The sequence below is a fragment of the Ostrea edulis genome, chromosome 7, assembly GCF_947568905.1.
Source record: "Ostrea edulis chromosome 7, xbOstEdul1.1, whole genome shotgun sequence".
Taxonomy (NCBI): domain Eukaryota; kingdom Metazoa; phylum Mollusca; class Bivalvia; order Ostreida; family Ostreidae; genus Ostrea; species Ostrea edulis.
In genome coordinates, this window is record NC_079170.1 from 71080447 (window position 1) to 71098206 (window position 17760).

Below are 17760 nucleotides of genomic sequence, written 5' to 3' on the forward strand. Positions count from 1 at the left end.
TTTTTCTTTTAATGTTAATCACTACGCGTGTTCCTCGTTTCCCTCATTGTAAATTGACAGCCTCTCGACGTTGTTGTTCCGGAGTTTACATAACCTTTCCAAGAAGTTCAAGATGCAAAGAATCTTTGAATCACGAAGAACTGTAAGTGAAAGATAAATTGCAAGTAACAGAGAAAGACCCGAATACTTCGAACAAAGCCGCAGAGATACTGGATGCTGCATTGCATGACATCATCGTGTATCGCTAGCACGTGCAACTTTTGTCAGATCAGTGTTGTTTTAGGTTCCTTAAACACCCCATTAACAACCGGCTGAGGTTTATTCACGTTCCTTTGTGACTGTCCCAGAAACTTTCGTCATGGTAAGTGCAAATTTTATCCTTAATAGCACAATTCTAGTCATTGGCTGTTATGGTTTGTAATTATTCTGAGGATTAATTAGGCCTAATTAATTCGTATCGACACGGGAAATAGGATTGGGGCGGGGCTCCGATAAATGAGGAAAAATTTGTATATGATATAAGTATTCTTTGGTAAATTGCAAATTAATTTAAAACTCGGTAGCGTTTTTATCTTGTGGCACCGACAACAGCCTGTATAGACAGCAGCAGGCGTAGCACTTCTCCGTCTCGTCTGCTAATTGTAACAGAAGGTGAAGTCATTCTAAAGCCTTTCAATTCATTAAATACAGACCACTCAGAAATATTTCACATGATGCATGTTCTGTCTGTCACGTGTCTATCTATTAAATTGAATGCGAGTCAGTACCCTTGGAATTTTTAACATGGCTCTATTACCAGTTGCAATTATCCAATGCGAATATAGATTATGAGATACAATTAAACAAAAATCAGATTATCGGGGGTGGGTGGGGGGTGTCTGGCTAGAGTCTCGCAGAAATGTATCATCCGATTCGTTATAGAGCCGTTCCTAAAGCGGTGAGTCACTATATAAAAACCGACAGTTTTATTTTGTCTGAAGATGAAAAACAGATTGAAAGAGAGAAACATTGAAAATCGGCGTAAATCATGTTATAGCAGATGTTGCATTACGTAAGTCTATTAGACCCTCAAAATAAACACAACAAAAATAGATTAGAACTGTTCACAACTTGGTTAAAGTAATATTTTCCCAAATGAATTTATTCTACTTTAAATTCGCGGTTTTTTATTTCCACACTGTTGCGATGTTATTTTCACTGCACTGCCACTCTCTTATCTCGAATTGAATCCCCTCCTGAGGGAAATCATATTAACGTACATGTATAATCTTGATTGAGATTCGGCTCAGCTGGATATTTGGACTGACGCCGCCACCGAATCTCGGAGCAGTCCTTCATAATGCATATCTAGAATTTACTTTATATATACATGTACATATGTATATGATATTTGTGAAGGACTGGTCCGAGATTCGATGAAGACAGCTTAATCTCAGCCGAGATTTGTACATATATAGATGCAGGAGTCACTGGATATTAGAACTGTGGATCTCTAGGAATCGCTGTGTGACGCATTACAATGTACCCCATTATATCAGTAGGCCCTATTTTTATTTTTATTTTAGCGGGGTTAAATTTTTAACCCGCAGTTTAGTACCAGTCTTTGTTTTTTGCCTAGCCTATTCATGGAAACCATAAATCCCATGTAAAATGTAAATTTCACTTACATCCTGTAATTTCAAAATAGGGGTGTGCTTCATGGCCCCTTCCACCTTTTACACTGCATGTCTTTACAGTGCTGAATTTTTATTGCCGCAATCCCGTTGGGATCCGGGTTAGAATAGGTCCTCAGTACCCCTTGGTTGTCGTAAGAGGCGACTAAATTGGGCGGTCCTTCGGATGAAACCGCAAAAATTGAGGGCCCGTGTCACAGCAGGCGTGGCATGATAAAGATCCCTTCCTGTTCAAAAGCCATAAGTGCCGAGCATAGGCCTAAATTTCGCAGCCCTTCACTGGCAATATAGTGACGTCTCCATATGAGTGAAAAATTCTCAAGTGGGACGTTAAATAATATACAACAACTACAACGCATTATAGATCATATACGTACGCGGAGTTTATAAATCCTTACTCTGGTCACATGATACTGACGTGTATGTTGAAACTGTCGTGCAATATAACCTCGAAGAAGATTAATCTAAAAACATAAACCATGATAAAATCTCCACACAAACACCGAAGGAGTCGTAGGCACGTTAGCTTGTCCAAGCATCCATGGTAACCTCGATCTCTGGTAAAACATATGTTTGTTGAAAATTATTTCAACACGAAAGAGATGTGCAACTACTTTGTGCCAAACTAGACGATGTTTGGCCTGGTGGTCTTCGAATTTTCCTCCGCAGCACTGATATTTTGTGATCTGAAACACTTGAATAAAAGAACCAGTTTACATGATAGGAATTTAACCAGCTAGCCCTACACACCTTGTTTGTGTTTGATGTTTTTTGTTATATTTTATATATATGGTAACAGATCGCCATCAGGAAAATTCAAGAACTATTTTATTTTTAACAGAGAGAATGCATATCTATTCATGTTGGTCAAGCCGGGGTTCAGATGGGCAATGCATGCTGGGAACTTTATTGTCTGGAACATGGCATTCATCCCAACGGTCACATGATCTGTGACAAACCCAATATCATTCCAGACAACGGGGACGAGTCGTACAACACTTTCTTCAGCGAGACTAGCGCCGGAAAACATGTACCACGTGCTATTTACGTTGATCTGGAACCGAGTGTAGTGGGTTTGTATAAATTGTTTCCTGAAGTCTACGTCATAATACACTGTTACATAGCAAAGCATCAAGAACACTGTGGCGGATTTTGAACTGAGTTACATGGGATGTTTCTCTCCAATAGTTTAATATTTTAGACAAAAATAGCCATTTCGTGCCAATTTTGGCTCCGCAGTCCCTCTTTAGTAAGTGGAAAAGGTATCACTTTTGGTCGTAACCCCTCTTTAAAAATTTCATGGATCCTCCCCTAGGACGTTCTATTTCGCCTCGCAGTTGGCATGATTCCTTATATCCTACGAGTAATTCGTTGTTTATATAAATTATATATGTAAGGATAGAAAGTCACTTCGTTAAAACCCGGTAATTCATTTGCAGAATGTTCGTTATAAGCGTGTTTTACTGTATATCGTAATGATATGACTGTTTACCTTTACATTGTCTGGCCAATAATAGTTCACTTATATAACAGACAGTAGAAGGTATGCTTAGAAATGTTCCACATTTAAATATCTTATTACTCGCATATATGCGCGAATACAGACTTTTTTCTGAGAGGGGGAATCTACCATCTACCCCTGAGAGTTTTTCCAGGGGAAGTCCAACCTTCACAAATGTACCAATTTGAAGTTTTTCATTAGCATAACAACAGAACCGCAAATCCTGGTCCCCTTCATAAAAGCGCAGGGTCTCTATTCTTTCAAGTTTCTGTACATTGCAATACTAGTACATGTATATAGTTAAATGATATCGCTTTCTATTCTTCGGATAATCAGGGATAGAATGATCCTGACTTTGCAGATCATCAAATCACCATAACAACGAACCAATCACGATCATTTGTCACAAAATCACCTTAACGACCACCAATCACGATCATTTGTCACAAAATCACCTTAACGACCACCAATCACGATCACTTGTCACAAAATCACCTTAACGACCACCAATCACGACCATTTGTCACAAAATCACCTTAACGACCACCAATCACGACCATTTGTCAACCATATCACCCTAACGATAAACCACTACATTCACTAGTCGCAAAATCATGCTAACGACAAACCGAAAGTCCCCTGGTATTTCTTTATTGATATCAGATAATAGAATCGCTTCCTGCAAATGTCGGAAGTCATCTAAAACGGTATATACAATTTAATTTCAGTCGTTAAACGCAATTTGATTTATAAACAGAAAAGAAGATAGTCCATATTGTTAATATTTGTCTGACATCAATATATCATCAAATTTAGACTTTAAATTATGAGGAATAAAGTTAACATTTGATCAATTTATTCACGGTATACTAATACCTTATACAACGTCACTGTTCCAAGTCATGTGATATTGCATTATATCAAAGTCAATAATAGCACCATTCCTTACATAATATTAGCTAAAATTGTTATGCACAACACTCTTTTCTCCGAATTGTCATTGGGACAAGGTAAGATAATATCATAGGTTAGCTAAGTACATATGTAATTATAATTTGCCTCTTTTCTCAAGATGAGGTTCGATGCAGCAACTACAAACAACTGTTTCACCCGGAACAGCTGATCAGTGGGAAAGAGGATGCTGCGAACAATTACGCCAGGGGGCATTATACTGTCGGCAAGGAGATAGTGGACTTGGTGCTAGACAAAATTAGGAAACTTGTACGTACATGTATGTCATATGTGATGGGAACCAAATTAATAACCTTAGCTTGTGTGAGTTCGAAGTGAAAAGCTGTTAGCGTGTTACAGATACGTATACCCGAAGCTAACATTGGTAAAATTTGCATGGAAAATAGGCACCAGGCCTGTAGAGGAACACAAGAATGTCCAACATTACGTACCAGATATTCCTTATCTTCCTAAACACACATTGAAATTGTTTTCTATAGGTCTGAATGGCATACGTTTTAAAAACGGTGTACATGTCTTTATCTATATATAGGCTATATTATTATTATTTTTTTTTTTTTTTTTTTTTTTTTTTTTTTGGTATTTATGATTTGTTAGATACATCAGTAAGTTTAACAAACAAAGAATAAAGTGAAAAGAAACAAGATAGATATGATCAAACTGTTTTACTAAACAATTTTTTGTATTTATGTAAAAAAAAATAATGTATTTTCAATACAGGTCTTGTTTAACAGAATATTGTTAACCTGCCATTAAGTTTTATTGTTTTCATAACCTCCTCTAACAGAGAGCGATCATAAGAAGGACAACTCTTACCATGAAAATTAAACCTGAAATACTATTACAGCTGTTCGTAGTATAACTTTCCGTGTAATTTCAGGCGGACCAGTGCACCGGCCTCCAGGGTTTCCTCGTCTTTCACAGTTTTGGAGGCGGAACAGGAAGTGGTTTTTCTTCCTTGCTGATGGAAAGACTTTCAGTTGATTATGGAAAGAAATCTAAACTGGAGTTTGCTGTTTACCCGGCTCCTCAGGTAGAAGGTCGGATCAAACCGGAAACGGTTGTTTAGTCGTTAGAATACATGTACTCACGTTGTACTTAGCCATACAAATATTCTAGTGATAGTTCTAACCCAATTCATGCACGAAATGACCCGCGAAATATGAATTACCAGACTTGGATTTCTCGAAAATATGTTGAACTTAAGGAGGTACTATACATCGTCATAATGGCTGACTTCCTTTTAAAACATGGATGGAAATATAAATATCAGCAATATTTGTCTATTCATTTAAAAAACCAGCGCCTAGCTAAGTAGCTCAGTAGGTTAGGACGTCGACTGCTGTACTGTTGATTGTGTGTTCCAGTCCAGCAGGGTTTTTTTTTTTAAATTCTGATTGCTTTCTACTAGACTAAATAAAGTAAATTTGAAAGTTTCAGTTTCAGAATATTGTTGTACATATCCTCCACTTATCATCCATATCAAATTTCTCTGGTGTAGCATACATCCTTAAGTTTGAATTTTGATAGTTACATAGAATCAGTCTTCATTAAATGTCTTTCGAGAAATCCTGGCATTCTCTGGTGTAGCATACATCCTTAAGTTTGAATTTTGATAGTTACATAGAATCAGTCTTCATTAAATGTCTTTCAAGAAATCCAGGCCAGTAATACAATCATTGGAATATGCTAGTGCATATCAAAGACAGAAAAAGTATATTTAAAAAAAAAAAAAACGGAGGAGAAGAAACAACCTCGCCGTATTTTATGAAGATGTGTCATTCAATATCAAGAGTGTATGCATATTATGTTTCATTTTTTTTATAGATATCCACTGCTGTCGTGGAACCGTACAACTCCATCCTGACTACACACACTACACTGGAACACTCAGACTGCGCCTTCATGGTCGATAACGAGGCTATATACGATATATGTCGGAGAAATCTAGACATTGAAAGACCCTCCTACAAAAATCTTAATCGATTGATTGGTCAAATTGTCTCCTCCATTACAGCCTCGCTTCGATTTGACGGCGCACTTAATGTTGATTTGACCGAATTTCAAACGAATTTGGTGCCGTATCCCAGAATTCATTTTCCTCTGGTGACATATGCACCAATCGTTTCAGGTATATGATCTATGCATTTATCACCTGTTCTAAACTGGCAGTCAGACAGTAACTTTATTCTCGCTACTAACCTTCATAGGTCTGCAGTTTTAATCTTTATAGGTTTAAAGCTTTCTTTCCACTTAGAAATTTCAGTGCATGTTTAATTTCTAAAGTTTCCCAGATTTCCCCCAGAAAGTCCAACGTACTATCTCCCTAACCATTTCACTAATCTGACGGATAAAAACGATACTTTGGAAATGTTTAGATTGGTGGTCTAAATGTGTTTCCCAGAGACACGCGACGACATCGCAGAGTGCTCGCTATCACGTCATCCTGCTGATCACCACGATGAGTAAAAACCTGACAGTTCCCTAATGTGGGGTTAAACTTTAACACTGTACTACAAAGTACATAGAGATAGCATGAGTGACTAATTTAATTCTACCGAGTTCATTTGATAGAAGCACTCCGTCATGATCACGTATTCAGTCGTAGACAAGGTTTAAATCCCAAGGTGTGTTGGAAATTACGTTATGTCCTACATAGTAAACTATTGCTGTTCAATAAAGTTTTTATTTACCATTTAGAGTACGTACTCCAGTTCCGCATATTTAAATTTTTGCGTCACATTGACGGGATTTCCGGATAGAATCATAAAAACGTGTGGGTCAAAAGACCACAGGATTGAGCATTTTATCAAATCCAGAATTAGGATAAATTTGTCTTTTTATTTTAGCTCGTAAATTTTCTGATCACATTTTGTCCGTTTGTCTGTCTGTTTGTTTAACATTTTTAACCTTTCCAGAACCACAAGACCAATTTCAACCAAACTTGCCATAAAGCATCCTTTGGTAAAGAGGATTGCAAATTGTTCAAATGAAGGGTCACACCCTTTTCAAAGTTGGTATATTTTTAAAGAAAAAATAGAGAAAATATTGTGTCATCTTTTTAAAATCTTCTGAAGAAGAAGCACTGAACCAGAAAAGACAAAACTTATATGAAAGCCTCCCAAATGAACGGATATTCAAAAATTTTCTAAATATGGTCCCCGGATTTAGGGTGGGGCCACAATAGGGGAACAAAGTTTTATATTGGGGGGAAATCTTTTTCTTTCGAGCAAGAGTGCCGTGTTAGTCCTGTTGATATGCGAGCATCTACAGGTAGTCCAGGCTTCAGTCTGTTCAAAGTATGGTCCTGGAATGTAGAATTTCTCAGTAGAGAATTAATCCAAGTTTTACATAGTAATCTATCAAACATTATATCTGCTTTCTGACTGTATTCTATAAATACTGATTAATCTATGTACCACTCTGACTGTATTCTATAAAGACTGATTAATCCATGTACCACTCTGACTGTATTCTATAAAGACTGATTAATCTATGTACCACTCTGACTGTATTCTATAAATACTGATTAATCTATGTACCACTCTGACCATATTCTATAAATACTAATTAATCTATGTACCACTCTGACTGTATTCTATAAATACTGATTAATCTATGTACCACTCTGACTGTATTCTATAAATACTGATTAATCTATGTACCACTCTGACTGTATTCTATAAATACTGATTAATCCATGTACCACTCTGACTGTATTCTATTAAGACTGATTAATCTATGTACCACTCTGACTGTATTCTATCAACACTATCGTCCCATAGGCATCCGGGTTAAAAGAGGTCCTCAGTATCCCTTGCTTGTCGTAAGAAGCGATTAAATGGGGCGGTCTTCAGATGAGACCGAAAAATAACCGAGGCGCCGTGTCACAGCAGGTGTGGCACGAGGAAGATCCCTCCCTACTCAAAGGTCATCAGCGCCGAGTATAGGCCTAAATTTTGCAGCCCTTCATCGGCAATGGTGACGCCTCGATATGAGTGAAAGATTATCAAGAGGGACGTTAAACAATATACAATTAATCAATCAACATTGACTATTCTCTGTCACTATTCTGATTTCATATATCACTACTGACTACGCTCTGTCACTATTCTGATTTCATATATCACTACTGACTACGCTCTGTCACTATTCTGATTTCATATATCACTACTGACTACGCTCTGTCACTATTCTGATTTCATATATCACTACTGACTACGCTCTGTCACTATTCTGATTTCATAGATCACTACTGACTACGCTCTGTCACTATTCTGATTTCATAGATCACTACTGACTACCCTCTGTCACTATTCTGATTTCATAGATCACTACTGACTACCCTCTGTCACTATTCTGATTTCATATATCACTACTGACTACGCTCTGTCACTATTCTGATTTCATATATCACTACTGACTACGCTTTGTCACTATTCTGATTTCATATATCACTACTGACTATGCTCTGTCACTATTCTGATTTCATAGATCACTACTGACTACGCTCTGTCACTATTCTGATTTCATATATCACTACTGACTACGCTTTGTCACTATTCTGATTTCATATATCACTACTGACTATGCTCTGTCACTATTCTGATTTCATATATCACTACTGACTACGCTCTGTCACTATTCTGATTTCATATATCACTACTGACTACGCTTTGTCACTATTCTGATTTCATATATCACTACTGACTATGCTCTGTCACTATTCTGATTTCATATATCACTACTGACTACGCTTTGTCACTATTCTGATTTCATAGATCACTACTGACTACGCTCTGTCACTATTCTGATTTCATATATCACTACTGACTACGCTCTGTCACTATTCTGATTTCATATATCACTACTGACTACGCTATGTCACTATTCTGATTTCATATATCACTACTGACTACGCTCTGTCACTATTCTGATTTCATATATCACTACTGACTACGCTCTGTCACTATTCTGATTTCATAGATCACTACTGACTACCCTCTGTCACTATTCTGATTTCATAGATCACTACTGACTACGCTCTGTCACTATTCTGATTTCATATATCACTACTGACTACGCTCTGTCACTATTCTGATTTCATAGATCACTACTGACTACGCTCTGTCACTATTCTGATTTCATAGATCACTACTGACTACCCTCTGTCACTATTCTGATTTCATATATCACTACTGACTACGTTCTGTCACTATTCTGATTTCATATATCACTGTCACTATTCTGATTTCATATATCGCCACGGACTACGTCATATCAACACGCTGTCCACGTCTTATCACCCCTGCATGAGTATTTTAACACGAATGCTTTGCTGATAGATACATTTTACAACGAACTATTTCAATGTTATTATAAAAGGACATAAAATGTTTTGTACTCTGAATAAACAAATCTTGAGAGTAATTGTAATAATTGTTTTGGGAGTGTCATCGATGGGGCTCTTTTTCCGGTCAGACAAAGGGGAAACTCAGACAAAGGGGGGAACAAACAAACAATCTAATTTTATCTCTGTGTAGTTTTCAAGAATGCACTCCCTACCCCACCTCACCTCCACCTACCTCCAAAAAAGGAAACAAATGCGAAAGCCATTTTGATAATTCATTAGTAGTATCACTGCTTTATTTGAAAGTGCACCAATAAGAGATGGCCACCCGGTAACAAGAATCAACATTTTAGATAACGTAACTAGTACCGTGACTTCCCCACACGCAAAACACAGGTGCTTATCGACATGGCCATATCCCTATTTGTTCACAAAAAAGACTACTTATGAAATAAGCATAACTATTTTCATTTAATTACTCTTTTTACTTATATATACACCAAATCAAACGCAAAAAATACCACTGTGTTAAAAAAAAAAAGTTTTTACCAATGTATAGTATTTAATCTGAGAACTGATTATGTATTCGAAGCTGAGAAGGCGTTCCACGAGCAAATGTCGGTGCAAGAAATCACCAACGCCTGTTTCGAGCCCAATAACCAGATGGTGAAGTGTGATCCGCGCCACGGGAAATACATGGCGTGCTGCATGTTGTATCGTGGTGATGTTGTTCCCAAAGACGTGAACGCCGCCATAGCCGCCATCAAGACCAAGCGATCCATAGAATTCGTGGACTGGTGCCCCACGGGATTCAAAGTGGGCATCAACTATCAACCTCCGACCATAGTACCAGGTATTTATTTCAACTATCAACCTCCGACCATAGTACCAGGTATTTATTTCAACTATCAACCTCCGACCATAGTACCAGGTATTTATTTCAACTATCAACCTCCGACCATAGTACCAGGTATTTATATCAACCTCCGACCATATTAACTGGTATTTATATCAACCTCCGACCATAGTACCAGGTAATTATTTCAACTATCAACCTCCGACCAGAGTACCAGGTATTTATTTCAACGAACAATACCCAACCATTGTACCAAGTATTTATTTCAACTAACAACCTGAAACCATTGAACCAGGTAATTTGGTTTAGATATATTACACATGTTTTGTTTATTGTTATGCCAGACTATGAAGTGGAGACTTGAGCTGCAGTCACTTTAACCATTAATCAGCTTCATTATGTGACATGGATCCGGGTATCAGCACGTGAAATCAATATTTCATTAAGTAATTCAGCTTCTTGAATGCAAATCACCGTACAATTAACCCAGATACACCTGAAAATTGAATAAAAACCTATGAAAAACATACAAAATCCCTCGGTGTTCAGGTATATTAATCTCACTTGAATATCTGAACACCTGCATTTATAAGTGTCCTTTTAATATTATGTCTTTAAATAATGTGTTTATTATAATGCAGTTCAAACTTCCATATTGCATTAGTGTATGTACATGTTCACATAATATGACAACTATATGGTTTTTGAAAACGAAACAAGCGTTCTTGCATAAATGATAGTATATATATTAATGCTTTTTTTATAAAGTGGGTATTTAAAAAAATTTCTGTTTCCATTTTTAAACAAAAGATGCCATATTACAATTCCTGTTTGGTTCCTTACAAATAGTTTAGGATACTAAATATTTTAACGGCCGATTTGATCCTTGTTGAATTAAGCCGTGATGTCGATAGTTCATATAGTGATATAATGCAGAATCTAATAGAAATCACATATTTGATTACTGACCTTTAACTCTCATTCGTTACTTAGGTGATGATCTCGCACAGGTCAAGAGAGCCGTGTGTATGCTGAGCAACACCACCGCCATAGCCGAGGCGTGGTCCAGACTGGACCACAAGTTTGACCTGATGTACTCTAAGCGCGCATTTGTCCACTGGTATGTCGGGGAAGGTAAGCCTGGCGATGTCTTTTGATTTACCACCCCCTCCCCACTTTTGAAATCGAGGTTCAGAGACATGCTAATGTATATGTTTGGTCTATCTCCCTTTTTGCCCGCAGTTCTAACCTTAATAATAACTTTTGAGCTATATAAAAGATGACGACTTAAATTCCTAAAACTTAAAGGTCAAAGGTGACTGATTGCACCAAGGTCAAGGACTTTGTCACAACTGCACGTGTGCAGGGTTTGGGGGCATAGTGTTCCACAAATTATTCTCATTTTTGATATAGAAATGTTAGGTAACTATGGAAATATCAGAGACAATGATGGCCCTCATTTATTTCCCATCAACTTTGAGTAAGAACTGTCGTGAGAGTGTTCATAGTGATGCAAAGAGATGATTTGGTTGATTGTTGTAGGTATGGAGGAGGGGGAATTTTCGGAGGCGCGTGAAGATCTCGCGGCCCTTGAACGAGACTATGAAGAAGTTGGATTGGATTCTGTGGAAAACGGCGAAGAAGAGGATGAAACTGAGGAATATTGAAATCCGGAGTGGACCAACTTTACATCTTTTATGTTGTAAAATCATTCGAGCCTTTCTCATTTGTACGCTTAACTTTAATTTATTTTATGATGTATTTATTGTACAGTACTGTCTGTACACAGACTCTTTATGCTCAAATGAACGCGAATGACCGTAGATCTATTGATTGTGAATTTAGTAATAAACATTACCATAGTAACATGCATTTTCCGTCAATTTCTAGAATGGGTCATCGTCAGTTACCCAATTTTGATTTCGTCGTATTATATATGATTTGACAGGGTATGCATATTCCTTATTTGTACTAAATGTAGGCTGAGTTTTAAATAGGCCAAGCTGAGCCCCAGATAGAATTAAGTGATTTGGTTTACGTCATTCGAGAATTTCTCACTTACGTACAGACTTTTATCGTCACGAGTTTTGGGGTAAACTAATTCGACAGCAGGAATGACTGGTATAGGCATGGTGCTTACGACTGTGTGGATAACAGGGGTCTTCATCGTGCCAACTCCAAAGAACTATGTCGCTCAATTTAAATAGAAATTGTAAACTCAAACGACTTCACTTGAGAAAGGCCTGAGCGGTCACTACTCGCGTTAAACGTCTTAGACTCGAACGTGGATCGAGCACAAAGATTGCATCACTGCGTGGATGCGCGCATGTGGATGAGGTTAAAAGAATAGAACCGAATCCCTATATAATGTGTTATGTATTTCTAAGATTAATTCTCACAACATATTCAGTTTTGGTTTCAACAATTATGCGGTAATGTATGTCTGTGACGTCATAGTTACAATTTAAACTGGTTCCCCGCTGATTAGTGCTACACACAAACACAGAAGCGAGGTCAACAGGGTACCAGTTTAAGTTACAATTGTGTATACATAGCAACAGACTACGTGGTTTATTTGTGGTTACGGAAATCGTTGAGTAACGATTGTCAAACGATCGACCTAACCACCAGGGCTCCCGGGATTCGCGATAGTACGTGTATATCAGGTACACATGAGGAACCAGTCTACTCACTTGTCACGTTTCAAGATGTTATGTATACATGTAGATGTCAATTTATTGTTGAGGAAATCAATTTGCGTACATATAATAATAGGTTGTCATTCAGTGTGGTAGAAGTTGTCTTCAATCTAAATTCCTTAAAACGCAAAAGTAATGAAGTTTTAAAAAGTTGATACCTGGTTTTTATACCACGAACAGTAAGAAGGAAGAAAAATATGTAATCCAGCGATTGATTTATAAATAAATTCTCTCTTTTTTTCTCTCTCAAAGAATTAATTCAATTAATAATAAGGATCATCTATGAATAACAAGGGTTAATTAGTACTGTGAAGCCTGTGGTTACTGCATAAAACATTGTTTTCCAACTAAGAAGCGGCGTGCGACATTTCTCTCGTATTTCCGGGAGTCAGTAGCTGACATTGTGGTAACCGATTCTCTGTATAGCACCAGTCTCCTTTAGGACGAAATTCTGGAAATCCCCTTTCTAATGATAAAGACTTTCTGTGTAAATGAAAATGTCATTTCTGAAGGAAATGGCGATTAAGAGCTCCTTTCACAATATTTGATGAATATATCAAACTCAATGCTATGTAGGCCTAATTTTATATGTATAGGTGTGGCGAGCACTTTGTTTCGTTTAAAATAAAATTCATAAAAATGTCCCACGCATCAATAAAAAAAAAAATAGCGAGCTGGAATTAAATCTTATTCCGTTCAAATGGCGTTTAAAGACTACAATTTTATGACCACTGATCAATGAATGAAGACATCGTAATAACTATATTGCTAATTTTGTCTGGTTGCCATGACAGAGAATGACGCTGGAATTCCCCGGTTAAGCATGACTGAAATGTCAGAGTTATCTCAAGTATGACAGGGGTTAATCAATTAAATCAATTTAAATTGAGTTCTTTAAAATCGCCTTGACACAAAGCTAAAATTAGACATGATCAAGCAAGTTTGGGGGGCATTTAAATACATACAGATATGATGACTTGATATATTGGAAATGTTCGAAGACTTCACTGCGCATGTCTTTAGGTAGAGCTATTATATCGGAAGAGGTATTGATCTCGGGTCAGTTATTCAAAGCCAATTTTTGATTGCCAGAGACAGAGCATAAACAGAACCCAAACTGGAATATAAACAGAGGAACGAAGGGCTGCATGATTTTGTTCATTGGAATTTTGTTAAGCGTGGAAAAGTAATGAAAAATGAAGACATGAAGCCTCCGGTAAACAACAAAGCGTGCATGGAAACGACGATTGCAGACCCTGGTGTAATCCAGGAGAAAACCAAAGTCGGACGGATCGGCGAAAAACGGAAGTTAATTCTTCATTTCGATATTCGGAACACGGTGCTAGTCGCCGATTCTGTGACCAAGGTGTCGATGGAACAAGCCTTAAACAGTTTTCTGACAGGAGTCGCTTGGGGTAAGGCCAACAACTCGGAGTGGCACTGGCATTCGTACACCCCGTCCCTCACACCCCCCGCCCCCGACACCACGACCATCTACAAATTCTTAGAGAAGATGCTTGTGAAAACTCCCGTGGATCGTACCAATCTACGAATCGCGACCGGGGACTTCACACAAACGGCAATGGGGGAGGGATTCCTTCCGGTTTTTCAGGACCATCTCCACTTGTTGAGGTGGCGCCACGATCCCGTGGAGTTTCTCACAATGTCCGGAAAAAACGGTAAACAGTACCACTATATTTTACCGTCTGTGTATCGAGTGATTCACAAACTGTGCGAGGATAATCGCAATTTTTCTATAGTGTTCAGAACTTATGGGTTGGATGCTAAAAATGTGCTCAGTAGTCTTTCTCATGGTTTGTCTGGAAAACATACGTATTTCCCCACTCCATTGGATATAGATATCAACACAAATGTTGGAAATGTTTACCGAAAACCAAATGAGTCCATTGTTTTCGAAATGCAGGACAAAAAGTGTAGAAATGGGGAGGAAACTTCCGTTTACACGGGGGATCGTGAAATTTACACGATGCTTAGTCAAACGGAGGGGATATGCGGATTTCAGGACGATTTTCTTTGCTGGCAGGGTAATAATTACCACCATCGAAGTGCCAAACCTCTTTACATAGATCCTTTTGATAAAGATGTACATCACATTTTCTTTGATGACAACATTCGGACATTCGAACACGACAGCATAGTGGACGTGAGAGTGTTCGAATCGGCTGGAGGTAAGGAGGCCAGAAGTATATCAAATCAGGAAGCGGTCAATTTCGAAAAAATGAACATGGTCCAGGCAGATCTCTTGGAGGCAATAAAAGATTCAGAGTACTTTGTAAAAGCTGTACAAACTTGTGAAGAAAATTACTCAAAAATACCTGGATGATTTTGCGAATAGTTGACGAGGACACGGGTTGTTTTGATACATAATTACGCTACATTTATTTAGAATAGAACTTAGATGAGATGTTGAAAATATGCATTCATGTGATACATTATGTGATAATGGCATTTGTTCCCGATTCGTGGAGAACCTTGTATATATCAGGCAATATCCCCATATTACATATTTTTAATAATTGCATATCTATACATGTATTGATACTAAACGATGGAAAGCTGCCAGGTTTTTTTTTTCATTATTAAAAAAACAAACTGATCATTGGGGCCTTTAAATTCCTGTGCTCTCTGCCACGTACGTATTGGTTTACTTTTAATTGTCGATGTTTACACTCGGTACTAAAACGCAATGTATAGGAGGATCTAGAGGGGTGTGTAGACACACACCAACGAATTTTGTTTTCCTTATTCCGTTGAAATTTCATTCCTTAATACTTTTTCCTCAGTTTTTCATTATATGTCCCGAGATTTTGTAAACTAAAAAAAATGTAGATATATTTAAAAAAAAAAAAAAGGAATCCTTATCTTAACATAATTGGAAAGTATATATAACACAGGGAAATACTACATACAGGCTAGCTGAATGTTCACCGATCGTTCTCATACTTCAAAGTTTTATCGAGTTTAAATGAATTGAACGATCATCTTTAAACTTTATTAAATACTATTCTGTCACTTTAAATTGTTAACATAGCCCACGTACACGACGCATTAGTTTCTGTGCATATCAAACAAAAGCTGCTCAAAGATTGGCGAGCGTGTCTGTGTGTTTCACGACAACGTGTTTCACTTTAACATGACGTATCAGGGTTTTGTTTAGTCATTGTGACAATGTGATGCTTACTTTGTGATAGAAATTGAATATGGTCTATTAAATATATATGTATTATAAAGAGATGTATATTTTATTTCTACATTATTTTATTGCATGTATTTATTCGTGTACCTACGAGTTATCGAAACTTTGTGCAATACTCATGTTTTGCTCTTGCTGAGTTTATGACATTCAATAACTCATTATTTAATTATCTCGAGCGCTACCTGGGACTTTGGATAGTATGTTCATGATATACTTTAGAATTTGATTAACGAATTTTACATGAATATACACTATTAAATAAAATGTCGTTTTTCTATTTCATTATTTATTTCCCAAAAGTTCCGAATCAACAACGTATAGCGATTTGTTTGTTTTTAAATTTATGAGGAGCAACTGCATGCATGGCTAGGGAATGACGTGGATAGCAGCTCCTTTATTCATACCCCCCCCCCTTAAAATTAATTCTAATCCATATTATTGCATAATTTTTCTTTAGATCTACCAGCAATCTAATTCATTACGTTCATGATGTAAATGTTTGTTACCAAACACGCAATGTTTATGACTTTGTTTATTAATTTTCTTTCTTTTTTTTTATATTTATAATTTATTCATTTATTTATTTATTTATTTTGCATGATACAAATTTAATAAACTATTTAAGTATATTTCTTTTTTCTACTTTATTTTCAAAGTAAAGAGTGTAAATCTGGATATTCCATGGGAAATTCCAAAGTGAGGTCATTTCGCAATTGTCCTTTGATGAATAATGCACTATATAGCTATATTACTGAGTAGAAAGAAATCAATAACGATGCGTGATTGATTCACTTTAAAAGTACATATACCGTAATGGTATACATATACATCATTAAATGACTTACTTACGCTTAACGGGTTGCTCAGAGGGTTTTATTTTCTCAAGGTCTTAGGATTGCGACATATTAATTAGAACAACGCAATTACTAGGTAAAAAAAAAATGTTCCCACTTTTGACTTAATAATGCATGGTATCGGTAGTCTTGTGTTTATTTCACGGAGAATGTGGATAGGGTAATTTTAGTGACAATTATATTCAGGCAAGTAGTGCTAAACTTCGAATTCCGGAATATTGAGGATAATATCTGAAATCCGGAATATTGAGGATCAGATCAGAATTCTGGAATATTGAGGATCAGATCTGGAAGACTTTTTTTCAAATGATCCATAAAATTGGTCTATTTTCTTAATATGTAAAACTTTTACGGTATCAATTTTGATGCACCCGATGCACATTTCGACAAATAATGTCTCTTCAGTGATGCTCAACATATTTGTCATATGAAAAGCAGAAAATGCATCTAAATTATTATTTTAATTACTCTGAAAACCTCTTAGAAATGACTACACTTAAAAACCCAATTTTAAGGTAACACCCCCAAATTGTTAGCCGTCTGTCAATCAAACATTTAACAATCTCAGGTGGAGTGACATCTGCAGAATCGGTGGTCTAGAGCTACCCCGAGAGGTGTTTTAATAACAATAACAGCCA

General features: G+C 36.9%; 2 protein-coding genes across 2 annotated transcripts; both read left to right on the top strand.

Annotated features, from left to right (window-relative positions):
* Positions 1-12218, top strand: LOC125653995 (tubulin alpha-8 chain-like). The gene is made up of 8 exons (XM_048883714.2): positions 1-361; positions 2515-2746; positions 4247-4395; positions 5027-5179; positions 5974-6277; positions 10089-10349; positions 11346-11486; positions 11895-12218. The coding sequence occupies exons 1-8, from the start codon at positions 359-361 to the stop codon at positions 12017-12019; spliced, it is 1368 nt and encodes a 455-aa protein (XP_048739671.1). The 5' UTR covers positions 1-358; the 3' UTR covers positions 12020-12218.
* Positions 12219-12686: 468 nt separating this feature from the next.
* Positions 12687-16897, top strand: LOC125653996 (uncharacterized). The gene has a single exon (XM_056145259.1). It carries the CDS (start codon positions 14241-14243, stop codon positions 15393-15395), a length of 1155 nt encoding a protein of 384 aa, XP_056001234.1. The 5' UTR covers positions 12687-14240; the 3' UTR covers positions 15396-16897.
* Positions 16898-17760: the final 863 nt, after the last annotated feature.

Coding starts and splice junctions, on each gene's coding strand:
- LOC125653995 (XM_048883714.2), top strand. Junction 4,396..5,026: donor TAGACAAAATTAGGAAACTT/GTACGTACATGT, acceptor GTGTAATTTCAG/GCGGACCAGTGCACCGGCCT. Junction 11,487..11,894: donor CCACTGGTATGTCGGGGAAG/GTAAGCCTGGCG, acceptor TGATTGTTGTAG/GTATGGAGGAGGGGGAATTT.
- LOC125653996 (XM_056145259.1), top strand. CDS start 14,241: ATGAAAAATGAAGACATGAAGCCTCCGGTAAACAACAAAGCGTGCATG.